Source organism: Acanthaster planci, linkage group LG08 (assembly GCF_054643075.1).
Source record: "Acanthaster planci isolate LZ-2023a linkage group LG08, COTS_SCS, whole genome shotgun sequence".
Classification (NCBI taxonomy): domain Eukaryota; kingdom Metazoa; phylum Echinodermata; class Asteroidea; order Valvatida; family Acanthasteridae; genus Acanthaster; species Acanthaster planci.
This window is the reverse complement of record NC_141784.1, coordinates 12,817,871-12,830,331: the sequence shown is the minus strand read 5'-3', so window position 1 is coordinate 12,830,331 and position 12,461 is coordinate 12,817,871. Positions and strand designations below refer to the sequence as shown.

The following is a 12,461-nucleotide window of genomic DNA, read 5'->3' as shown; positions in this document are numbered from 1 at the left end:
ATGAAGAGGTTACACAATGGCCCCGCGAGGAGGAACAGTCTACAAAGCTAGCTCATAATATCAAAGGTAACTCACACAAACACGTGCTTTAATAACAGTAGAAATAATTAAAGTCATTTAAAGTGACGTAATTTAAAATCATATGGTTAAAAATTTACATTTGAGGGTCAAGTTTTAGGACTGAATTTAGTTAGTTTCTTTTAAATAATGGACTAGACCTTATTCCTACTCCTTTACCCTTGCGTAATCGCAAAGGCTAGCAATAACGTGCCACACCAGGCTGAAATTGCACGAAATTCGGGCCGGGTTTTCGGCTGGCCTGGACGCTATTTTTACAGCTGCAAGCAATCGTTCATGTGACCGGCTAGAAATTCTACGGAGGCCGATCACGGCATAGTAGAAAGAGCCCATAAACGTCAACAAACAAATTACAGAAAGAAGCAATGTTTATATGAATCCTTCGATGGAATGTATCTTAGCTCTGGAATCCCGTTTCGGACACAGCGTAAGCCTTTGTGGAAAATGGATGAGGGCGCTAGTACAGACAATAAGATGACCCCAAAATAATGCCTTCGCGAACCGAATCGCAAATTAATTGTATACTGTCAATTTCTCTTCTATTAAGGAAGTTGGTGGCACATGAATTCGGCGGTTTGTAAAGAAGCCTGGAATTTAATAGCAGAGACATAAAACAGTGCCGGAATCTATTTAGAAAGTGTGAAACACGAAAACGCAAAAATCAAAATCGCTCTATAATATTGACTTCAGGAGTTAACGCACCCGATTAAGAATAAAAACGGAAATGCTTTCTGGGCTGGAGTCCGTTTTCAAACGATTTTGTACCATCCTAGATTTCGAAAAAGTGTAATTTTCTCTAAAGGAATGTGTAGGGGGGACCTCTGGGCACACTTAATTAGCGCCCCGAATGATTCGGCCCACAGGCTGTCTCATCCCAATTGATTTCAGGAGTCAACGCACCCGATTAGGAATAAAAACGGGAATGTCGCTTTCTGAGCTAAAAGTTGTTTTCAAATGATTTTGTACCATCCTAGATAACAAAAAAAATACTTTTCTCTTAAGGAATGTGTAGGGGGAACCCTGGGCACACTTAATTAGCAGCCCGAATGATTTAGTCCACAGGCTATCTCACTCCAATTGATTTCAGGAGTCAACGTACAATTTCGCTCTTTGCACTGCACTAATCGTTACGTATGCTGTCAAATCTTTGCTTTTGTCACTATCTTTAATCATGCAAGGAGCGCATTTGACGGCAGTAAAATTAACGTCATTGTGAAATACCGAGAATTACATTTCGTTTAGCCTCGATCAACGTAGGTTCCTAGACTCGTTTCATTTCATGGCAGCTTCCCTCGATCGATTGGTTAAAAATTGTTCTCACGAAGATTTCAACCTGCTTCGCGAAAGGTTCTCAGAAAACACGGACCTACTGCTAGAAAAGGGAATTTACCCTTAATACGAATATGTCGATTCCTTCGATAGATTTTTAAAAATGCAACTGCCTCCTCGAGCTGCGTTTTACTGCTCGTTGAGGCAGCAGTCTGTTACGGAGGAAGAATATGAAAGGGCCCAAAATGTATGGCAAGCGTTTGACTGTTAAAATCTCGGGGACTATACGATTTATACGTCGATACGGACACTTTGTTGCTAGCGGACGTATTTAAAAACTTTCGCCAAGAGGTTAAAAGAACTACAGTTGACCCGGCCAATTATTGTACGTCTCCGGCGCTATCGTGGACACTCTGGCGTGGAATTGGAGCTGCTGACAAACATCTACAAGCATCTATTCTTCAAAAGGGCTAAAAGAGGCGGAATTCTGAGCGTAGGGGTAAAGCGCTATGCCAAAGCTAACAATCCAAATTTAAAAGACTTCGATCCAAATATTTCGACGTCTTATATCATGTGTCTGGACGCAAATAATAACTTGTACGGTTGGGCCATGAGTCAGCCTTTACCCGCCAAAAGCTTACGATGGGTTCAAGACACGACTGTTGCAGTTTCTGCGCGACTGCCGATAAGCCTAGCTCTGTGGTCACTGACGCCCCCGAAATGATAGTTAGACTTGCGACACAAATTCGCCTGTCACCGTGGGATGTTGACTCCGTTTAATCTATGATATAAATCAATCAATATAATTTTCAAAACAAGGTTTGTAACATAACATTCTGAAATATCCGTGTTATACTAAGTCATGTATACAATATGCAACGTAAATTGACCCAGCATTACAAAGCACATGGTTACAAAACCGCTTACACTTTGGCAGAAATTACAGCAAAATAATCACACTTATAAACTTTAGTAGTATAAAGATTAACTCACGGCTCTGCCGAAATTATAGGCTATCACCAGCAGCAGAACTGCAGCTTCAAATCAGTCATTTAACAATGTTAATTCAGGCTTACATCGTCAACGCTTTCTGCTGCAATACCCAACAATGAGAAAACAAATGTCGAGCATGATTCACATCTCAGGAGTTGTGGTTAAAGCCGTGTGTCTAAACCCACACACGTGTATACATTATACATGTACAGACAGCATGATGCACTCACCGTGACCTAGGTAAGTATACACTTTCGACGCCCAGGCCGAGAACTGGTGCCTCGATAGACCATGCCTACAGATGAATAAATCATGCACCTAAGGCCAAAGGTAAACCTAATACAGTTTGACAATGTGCGCCTGCATTACATCCCGGCCCCTTAAATGACCCCACATCTTAGGTACATTTACAACATTCAATAAGTAATCAGGCGCCTGTGCTATAAACAGCAAACTACAAACTTTAACTTGAAACATCAAACTTATAAATAGCAGCTTCACTATTAGCCAAATTTAAGAACGTTCCAAAAGACACAACTTTGTAACAGGTCGAGTGTAGGTCCCAGTCGCAGTCTTGACCTCTGCACTTCGAACCAAACCATCGCTTCCAGGGAAGACTTTGCTGATCCTAGCCAAGGGCCAGTGGTTTCGCGGTGCTGATCGTCAACCACTAACACTAGATCACCTTCCTTGAGGTTCACCTTCCTTTCAACCCAACGCTGTCTTCTCTGAAGGTTTGGTAAGTACTCTGCAACCCAGCGTTTCCAAAATCTTTCAGCTAGCAGTTGCACATGCTTCCATCTTTTTCGAAACTGCTCAGTTTCAGGTAAACCTCGTAGTGGCAGAGGATGGCCTGATCTCAGCTTCAGGAGATGGCTTGGGGTTAAGGCCTCAAGATCATCGAGATCATTTGATACTGGAATGATCGGTCTGTCGTTCACGATCGACTCTACCTCGCAAAATAGGGTCACTAGTTTCTCATCATCAAGGATCTGGTTTTGGAGAAGTGCAGACAAAACCTTTCTGACAGTTCTTATCTGGCGTTCCCACGATCCGCCCGTGTGAGAGGCCGCGGGTGGGTTGAAATGCCATTCGATGCGCTTGGCGAGGAGAACACTTTGTACCTTGGCATCCTTTTGAAGCTTGACGATGTTTTCCCTCAGTTCTCTATCACCTCCGACGAAGTTTGTGCCGTTGTCCGAGTACATATGCTCAGGTACTCCTCTTCTGGCAGCGAATCTCATGAGACCGTTTAAGAAAGCGTCTGTCTCTTAGGAATGCAGCACTTGAAGGTGGATGGCTCTGGTGGCCTAGCAGACAAACAAGCAGCCGTACCTTTTTTCCCTAGAGCGGCCTCGCTTGACCGAGAATGGGCCAAAACAATCCACCTCTACATGCGAGAAGGGTGGTAAGCCAGGGGTTACCCTAGCTTCTGGCAGATCGGCCATGCACTGAACTTCTGGATGAGCACGCATCTTCTTGCAAAGCGTACATTCCTTCAGGACCCGATTTATTAACGGACGCGGTTTCGGAATCCAGTATTTCCTCCTGACAACAGACAGAACATGATCCTTTCCGCCATGACCTGCCAGCAACTCATGAACATGGCGAACCACCAGGAGGGACACATGATGATTTTGGGGCAGAATGGGGAGGAACTTGCGGTCTTCTTCAATAGGAACAAGTCGTAGCCTACCACCTACCCTCAGAATACCATCATCTAGATAAGGTCTCAGATTGTAAATGGCACTCTGTCTTCTTACAGCTGCACAGCTCTTCTGCAAATCCTTGATTTCTTGAGGGAAGTTCGTATGTTGGACATACTTCAGAATAGCCAGCTCAGCTGCCTTGAGCTCCCAAACCGTCAGCCGGGATGGGTCGCATACTGGCTTGCCATTTGTCAACCAATTCTTGAAACGCAGGATCCATGCCACTGCCTTAAAAAGACGTAGCCAGCAGGAATACCTATTCATAAGCTCATCAGTCAAATTGGCATTATCTTTGGCATCAACAGCTCGAGAGGTTGTCTCCCGTTTCACTTCTCGATCCTTGTCAAGCAGATTTGTCACTTCCGGTTCCATGGGCCACTGACTTTCGCTTTGCCAAAGGAATCTAGGTCCATTCCTCCATTTATCTGACGACAACAGGCAGGCTGCATCGAGCCCCCTGGAAGCGTCATCAGCTGGATTGAGATCCGTACTTACGTTACGCCATTGCTAAGGTGATGATGCCTCATGGATTATTGTCACTCGATTGGCCACGAAGGTGTGGAAACGCTTCGTTTGATTCCTGATATACTGCAGGACAAGCATGCTGTCTGCCCAGAATGTGGATTTGCCAATATCCAGATCAGTCTCCTTCCTGAGCATGACATCCTGCCGAGCAGGAAGCACAGCTGCAGACAGCTCAAGTCTTGGGATAGTCATTGCCTTCAGGGGTGCTAGACGCGACTTGCCCATAACAAAACTGCAGTGGACCTTGCCAGTCGAACTGACAAAGCGGGCAAAGGTCACACATCCATATGCATTCATGGATGCATCCGAGAAGTGATGCAGCTCACATTCTTGGACATAACCAAAATCCATTGGAACCAAGCATCTGTCTATCTGAAACTTTGATAGTCGTTCGAGGCCGCCTTGCCACTTTATCCAATGATCTCGGGTTGAACCTTCCAGGGGCTCATCCCAACCCTTGTTGGCGATCTTGCATTCACTCTGGAAGAGTAACTTTGCTTGAAGGATATAGGGGCACAAAAACCCGAGTGGATCGTAGACCGAGCACATGATACTTAGTAGACCTCGCCGAGTATGACTTCTGAGCTTCGGACGCAAACTGATTCCCAGGGTGTCATCTTCAGCATCCCAGTGGATTCCAAGAGCTCGGTCTGCTGGTAGTGATTCTCGGTCCAGGTCTACACCTCTAAGAGTCTTTGCTCGCTCCTGCTGAGGGATGGCTTCCAGGACCTTTCTGGAGTTGCTTAACCACTTTGTTAAGCGGAACCCGCCACATGCCAGCAATTTTGTCAGTTGCTCAACTGTTTTGATTGCTTTTTCCTCCGACTTGACACTCTTCAAGCAATCATCAACATAGAAGTTCCTCTTCACAGTCTCAACAACGTCATGGTCAAACTTATCACCATAGCCGTCAGCCGTCCTTTGAAGGGCAAAGTTGGCACAGCTCGGGATCCAAACCCCGCCGAATGGATGCATAGTCATTCGGTAGATCTCTGGTAGCTGAGATACATCACAACCAGGCCACCAAAGGAACCTGAGTACGTCCCTGTGCTTCTCAACAACACCGACCTGGTGAAACATCTGCTCGATGTCTGACATCAAGGCAACCTGACCTTCTCAAAATCGTAAGAGAACTCCCATGAGTCTATTCATCAAGTCCGGCCCTGTAGAGCAATGTCATTTAAGGACCGACCTTGGCACTTGGCAGCGCAGTCAAAGACCACACGAAGCTTTTCTTGCTTTGACGGATTAAGAACGCAGTGGTGTGGAAGGTACCACACTCCACGTGGAGATGCATTCAACATGTTACCAATGACCCTTTGCGCATAGCCTTTCTCCAAAAGATTGTTCATCTCCAGGGTGTAACGATCATGCAAGCTCGGATCCTTGGTCAAATGCTTCTTGAGGGATGCAAGTCGCTTCTCTGCCACACTTCTGTTATCCGGCAATCCAGGGTCGTCTGTCTTGAAGGGAATGGCCAGCTGGTAGTGCCCATCTACCACATGCAGAGACTGCTCCCAAATAGCCAATGCCTTCTTATCATTGATGGACATACCAGGTGAATCACAAGCCGAAGCATCTCCAGTATCAAGCTTTCAGAAACGTTCCACCTGCGCCTCTAGATTTCCTCGAACATAGTGCGTGGTAGCCCGCTGAGGTACTCTGTCAGTCAAAGGACCATTTATCGTCCACCCCAGCACCGTCTTCACAGCGTAAGGCTCCCCCACCAGTCCACGTCTCACGTCATGAGGTGCAAGCAGGTGAGGTGCATCCTGACCGATAAGCATCGAGACTCCTTTGCTTGTCACGCATGGAAGCGGAATGTCCTTAAGATGCTCAAATTTCTGCAGGTCCTCATGTGTAGCACGACTCTCGCAAAGACTTGGGAAATTTTCTAAGGCATGCACCTGTTTCAAACAAAAAGGTGCCCCACGTCGAGCCCTGTCATTGACTCCAGCAACTTCTAGTGAGACCACAAGTGTCTCCACTGACGAAGTGTCACTGAGGGTATTTATGGACATGGGATGTAAGTCACCATCAAGGTTCAACATTTTAGTCAAGTCCAACGAACAGAAAGATCTGTTACTTCCAGGATCCAACAAGGCGTAAGTCTTCAACCAGTCTTCCCTACCGCTGCCCCTTACCATAACCGCGACCACTGGTAAGGCTATCTTGGCCGGTACTTGTGATCCCCCGCACACATAGCTGGTTGCTCCAACACCCTGACTCCCTTGAGTAGTAGAGGGAATGGACTCCATCAGGGCTGATGTACTTCCACTGGAAGGACTAGACTGGAAAGCATCACGAAGCATCTTTGAGTGCCTTCCTTGACAACCATGAACACCACACAGAACCTGTCCACATCTCCTAGAGAAATGCCGTTTCTCCAGGAGACAATTGAAGCACAGTTTCTTATCCCTTGCGACGGCCAGTTGTTCAGGAGCTGTCAGGTTCATGAACTCGGAGCACATGGCCAAAATATGGCCCTTGGAACACAATGGGCAGGCTGTCCGTCTTGGCTTCCTTCCATTGGACTTGGCTCTTTTCTTTGATTGGGTGCTTCTCAGGCATTGCTGATTGGACGATGCCTCCACACTGAAGTTGGATCCTCTTGTTCTTGCAAATTTGTCCTTTTGGTCCTTGAAGCCGTACACTGGATCATTTGCCTCCTTTGCGGCTTTACTGAGAAACTCAACCAGCTTACTTATGTTCGGTTACGACCTGTATCTTCAAGCCTACTAATGGCTTCTGAGCGCCACTTGGATTGAAGGGCCTGTTGTATCCTCTTTGGTATGTCTCCAAGGCTTCTCTTAGTATCGATCTCTTCCAGCTTTCCCATCGCTCCAAGAGCGAGAGTGCAGCTTCGAAAGTCGTCAGCCAAACCTTGGATTGCCCTTTTGTCACCAGGGGCAACACGAGGGCCTTCTGTGAGCTTCTGGACCCAAGCTTCAGAAATCTTGTAGTCATTTCCAAACCTATCCCTGAGGAGCTCTCTAGCCTTGATGTAGCCTGCCTTTGGCTCCATAACCACACAGCTACTGATAACTGCCAAAGCATCACCTGTACAGTAATGGAATAGGCGATTGAGCTTCACACCATCATCGACACTGGTGTTTCCCACTGTAGCATCGAAGCTGCGGATAAACACCCAATACTGGAGTGGATCTCCATTAAACTTCTGTAGCTCGCACTTTGGCAACTGCATAGCATCGATCATCTTATGCTGCAAGTTCAGTACCACACCGATGTCGGAAGAGGACTGTGTGGGCTGAGCTGATGGTGCTGGCTGCAAATTCTGCTGCGGTGACTGCACGGCCTGTTGTACTGACTGTAGAGACTGTCGTGCTGAGTGCTCTGGCGCTTGTGCTGGCTGCACTGGCTGTTCCGAATCATAATGCGAGGACTTGTCTGAAGCATCATTTAGCCACTGTCCCACCTTCTCCTTGGTTGTTGGCTCAGCAAACAGCTCTCTCAGAGTGTTGCAAGATGACTGCTCTTCGATATTTCGTAGCGCTTTCTCTTCTGCTTCTGCCTTGACTATCTCGATATTCAGCTGACACTCTCTCTTGCGCTGCATCAATCTCAGCTCTTCTTCCTCAATAGCCTTTAAGGTCGCCATACTCTTTGCTTCAGCAGCTAGTCTTGCTAGTGTAGCAGCTGCTCTCATTCTGGCACTACTAACCGTAGTTGAAGTAGATTTATTACTACTAGAAGAAGGCATCTTGCAACCTTAATATTTACACTACAACCAATGCAAAGTTACAATAACATGTAAATCAGGTAAAATACACAGCAAATGGCACTGCTAAATTAAGAAAACCAACAGCACGATAACAATTTCAGCAATAACAAACAGTAAACAGCTGTTAAAATTCTTCTTGGTTTTACAACTTAAACAACTCAAATTTCATCAAATTGAGAAACAATGGACCAAAGTTTAAGTCAAAGTTCAAAGTTCGTTGTTCCCTGCCCTTGGATGGAAGTTCTACATTCCAGCTAACGCGGTGTCCTGTGCAGACATGTCGCGAACTTCTCCCAGGAACTCTGAGGTGTTAGTCCTTCAACTGCGGTCACCATGGCAGTTGTCAAGCAGCACACTGTGTTCAGAATCCTGTCACCATCGAAGGAACCACAAGCTGCACTCAACGTCATCAAACTCCAGTTCGACAGCTGTCTCAGACATTTAACTACCGCCGAACAGCACTCGGTCGAGTCGCAATGAGAGAGAGAGACTGCAGTGATAAACAGCAGTCAGAGTCATTAAACTGTTGCAGTTTCTGCGCGACTGCCGATAAGCCTAGCTCTGTGGTCACTGACGCCCCCGAAATAACAGTTAGACTTGCGACACAAAATCTATTTCCATAGATAAACTCGTATGCACTTTGGGCACGAAACACAATATGTCGTGCACTATGGCACGTTGCAAAACTATCTAGAATTAGGTCTAGATTTAAAAGAGGTGCACCGGGTAATCTCGTTTAAACAGGCACCTTGGATGAAAAGTTACATTGATAAAAATACCGAGTTGAGAAAATCAGCAAAGTTCGATTTCGAAAAAGACTTTTTTAAATTAATGAATAATTTGGTCTTTGGTAAAACGATGGAAAATGTTAGATATTGAATCGACGGGCATTTGTTGAGAGATTTTCAAGACGCCGATAAATTCAAGAAATTAATTTTTAAACCAAATTTTATAAAACGACTACTCCGTTTAAAGAGTGCGACCTCTCATTTGTCGAAATTTATCGCATAAAAACAAAGCTAAATAAGCCCGTTTACAGCGGCGTAAGCGTGCTCGACTTGTCCAAAACTTTAATGTAATCTTTTGTAGATCCGTTTAACGGCCTCTGATACTTGTTCGGCCGTTTTACTCGTCAACGGCTCGGGTTCTTTATGCCTAGAACCCACGTCGACTACGGTCAAAGTGCATTTAAAAATTTTATGATTTACCCGATCCCAGGGCAAGTATAAAAAGTCCAATTGATGCGCTTAGTTTGGCGCGACAAACTTGGATTGTAACGTTGTCGGTCTGGGTAGTAAATTTGCCAAATGGCCTGCTTTTTCAACCAGTTTCTCACGGCCGACTTGTCTGCACCCGTCTTTTGATGTAAATGATCTACGGGACTTTCGCCTTTCCAGTAACCTTTGGGGCTATAAAACAATTTTGAAAATTCTTTGTCCTTTGATTTGTCCATTTAAAATAAGTCGTTTAAATCAAACTTACTAAGCTAATTGGACTTAAAGTAAGTCGGTTAAACTAGACTTAAGCTAGTTGATAGGCCAAGAATCCTACTAGGGCAGTTCTTCCCAAAATCCATACCAATTCGCGAACTTTTTGATCTTCGGAAGGTTTGTAGAAATCGGACAATTTGGGCTCTGGCGGCAGGGGCGCGACCTGCTTACCCGTCAATTCGGTGTAGGCGCGTAACGCCTATAGTCCACGTTTACAGAAGTCTGCTGACTGGTGCGTTCCTGCCTCATGCGCTCGTTTAAAAAGTCTAGCATATGAAAGCGATTTTTTTCCAAGTTTTGTTTCGCCTGCGACAATTGTTCCAAGGCTAAATCGTGCCTCTTTTGTTCCTCGTCTACTCTTTTTTTCGATGGGCTACTAAAGCCCGTAAATGCCAAGGCATTGACTATGGCTCCTCCTACCATCATTAACCCTAACAGTCCCAAAGTCACCGATTTCAATATGTTTTTACATACACCCTAGGGGATTAGGGTTAAAGCGCTCGCCATTTTTGAAATACATATTTTAAACATGGATCACTAAATTAAAGACCGATTGACAGAGATTCAAACGGATCAAACAAATATCGAGGGCATGCTTGGTGATATGCGTGCCGATATAGACCACAAGGGAGACGTGCTTTTAGAGGTTCGAGACATGCTTTTAGAAATGAGACACGAAATGTTTCATAAGCGCGAGTTATTGTGCAAATACGGTTTATCGCTGATTGCATTTTCTTTCCTGTTTAAGATTTGTTCCTGGTTTTACTTTTTAAAAACCCACATTATAAAACTTACATAATAAGAAAAATGTCACAGCAATACACCAAACAATTGAATCCGAGTCGCAGGCTCAAAGTGCCTCTGGCCATCTAAGCCGAACGACGCGGAGTGACCATCACACATACTCCAAGCACAATTGCGGCAGGCCATAGGCTAAACGTTAAATTTCAGGCGTTGGGCATAGACGACGTTATAGTTCCTGGCACCGCTAAACTGGCTTTCACGTTGAACCTAGACGGGGCCTCGGACGACAATAGGACCGTTTATAATAACTTGACAAGGAACTTAGTTTCCGAACTTCAGTCTACAGGGCAATAAGATTGTCAGCTACTGCGACGCGGTTATATTTCACAATTTCAAAGACAACTGGCTACCGCTGACGCAGACGAAAAATATGGCCTATTTTGGCCCGGAAAGAGAAAGCGTGGCAAAATTGCGTTTGGGTGCAGCCGACGGTAACGCGGCTCTAAACGACGGTAAAGACAAGGCCATTGCAGACGTTTTTAAAAATCGTTACGCAGTTTCGCAGGACGTGTCTCTTTTAACGGATCACGGGTTTTAAAGAGCCTCTGACGTTCAACGTTCAAAGCTTGAAAGGCGTTTTGATCCTATTTAAAGATCCCAGCGAAAAGAACCCACAAAAATTGTATAATCCACACATCACGAAAACGAGCGTCACGGTCGAAGGCAAGCCCAATCAACTTTATTCGCAGGGACTGTTTGAATACCAACACTTTACTGAAATTTCCTAATTTTTCGGAGACTCGGGTTCAGAAGCGGGTCGAGCGGTCGTCAAAGACCTAAATTTAACGGGCGTAGACATGGCCAGTAATTTAAAAGATAAATATGGACTTTGGCTAGATTTTAGAAGCCCGACGATAACTCGGCTCACGGGTCGGGTAGGCCATTGGGTGACGGAGGCGACATGTCGATACAAATGGAAAAGTGGCATAGACGGCGGGGCCTTTAATGATGTGCGTATTTTTAGTTATGGACGCGCAGTTGACGGCGGAAGACGGCAATTTTAAAAGCTTGACATTTTAAAATGGGTTAAAGTAAATGAGTAGTAGTATAAAAATCCACACTGCGCCTTAACCGTGGGTAAAACGGGGTCGGGCAAACCTCGATGGATGGTGGACCTTTTGAAAACTGAATATAAGTTCGTATTTTTGTGTTTAGATCGGCCATGAATATACAACGATGAAAAAGTTTTTCTAAGTGACTTGGGCAGGGAGAGGCTAGAACTAAACAAGGCGATCGATTTGTATAAAAGTTTGTCAAAAAGTTTTTGACGGGGTAAATACGCTGTTTGTAATTGATGACTGTAGTTTTCATCAGGATATAAAATATCGGAAGAAATGTAAGAATAGTAACACATGTATTCTGAGCACAATGGCTTTTAGTGGCAGACATTATCTTCATAGATGTTGGTTATTGAGCCAAAAATATAATTCGGTTCTAAAAGATTTCAGAGAAAATACGGCCTTGATTACATTTTTAACTGCAAAGACCGAGTTAGCTTTGATCAATGCTTGGACGACAACGATGTTGTCCCCCGGATTTTGAAAGGGAAATAATTAAAAAACATTTACGAGACTTGAAATTTAGCAAGTTAATTTTAAACACCGAGCCTCCATTGAATTATTGTATTCAATAAAAATTATGAAATATTTTATTAATCGTCAGTAATTGACCATGAATATGCAATGCAGCAAGTGTAAGAAATTAAAAGAAATGTCTAATTTTTGATTTTAAATAAGCAAAGATTAGATTGCAAAATTTGTACCGACGCAATTAAAGTAACTATTTGCCAACGTTACGCCAAGCAAAATAATATGTTTAACCCCGAAAAATTTATCCACAGAGAATTATTGA

At 44.5% G+C, this 12,461-nt stretch overlaps 4 protein-coding genes across 4 annotated transcripts; all 4 read right to left on the bottom strand.

Annotated features, from left to right (window-relative positions):
• Positions 1-2,843: 2,843 nt before the first annotated feature.
• On the bottom strand, positions 2,844-3,584 carry LOC147798401 (uncharacterized). The gene has a single exon (XM_087139979.1). It carries the CDS (start codon positions 3,582-3,584, stop codon positions 2,844-2,846), a length of 741 nt encoding a protein of 246 aa, XP_086996105.1.
• A 66-nt stretch (positions 3,585-3,650) lies between these two features.
• Positions 3,651-4,421, bottom strand: LOC147798400 (uncharacterized). Its single transcript, XM_087139978.1, has one exon. It carries the CDS (start codon positions 4,419-4,421, stop codon positions 3,651-3,653), a length of 771 nt encoding a protein of 256 aa, XP_086996104.1.
• Positions 4,422-4,556: 135 nt separating this feature from the next.
• Positions 4,557-5,672, bottom strand: LOC147798399 (uncharacterized). The gene has a single exon (XM_087139977.1). It carries the CDS (start codon positions 5,670-5,672, stop codon positions 4,557-4,559), a length of 1,116 nt encoding a protein of 371 aa, XP_086996103.1.
• Positions 5,673-6,169: 497 nt separating this feature from the next.
• Positions 6,170-7,045, bottom strand: LOC147798398 (uncharacterized). Its single transcript, XM_087139975.1, has one exon. It carries the CDS (start codon positions 7,043-7,045, stop codon positions 6,170-6,172), a length of 876 nt encoding a protein of 291 aa, XP_086996101.1.
• Positions 7,046-12,461: the final 5,416 nt, after the last annotated feature.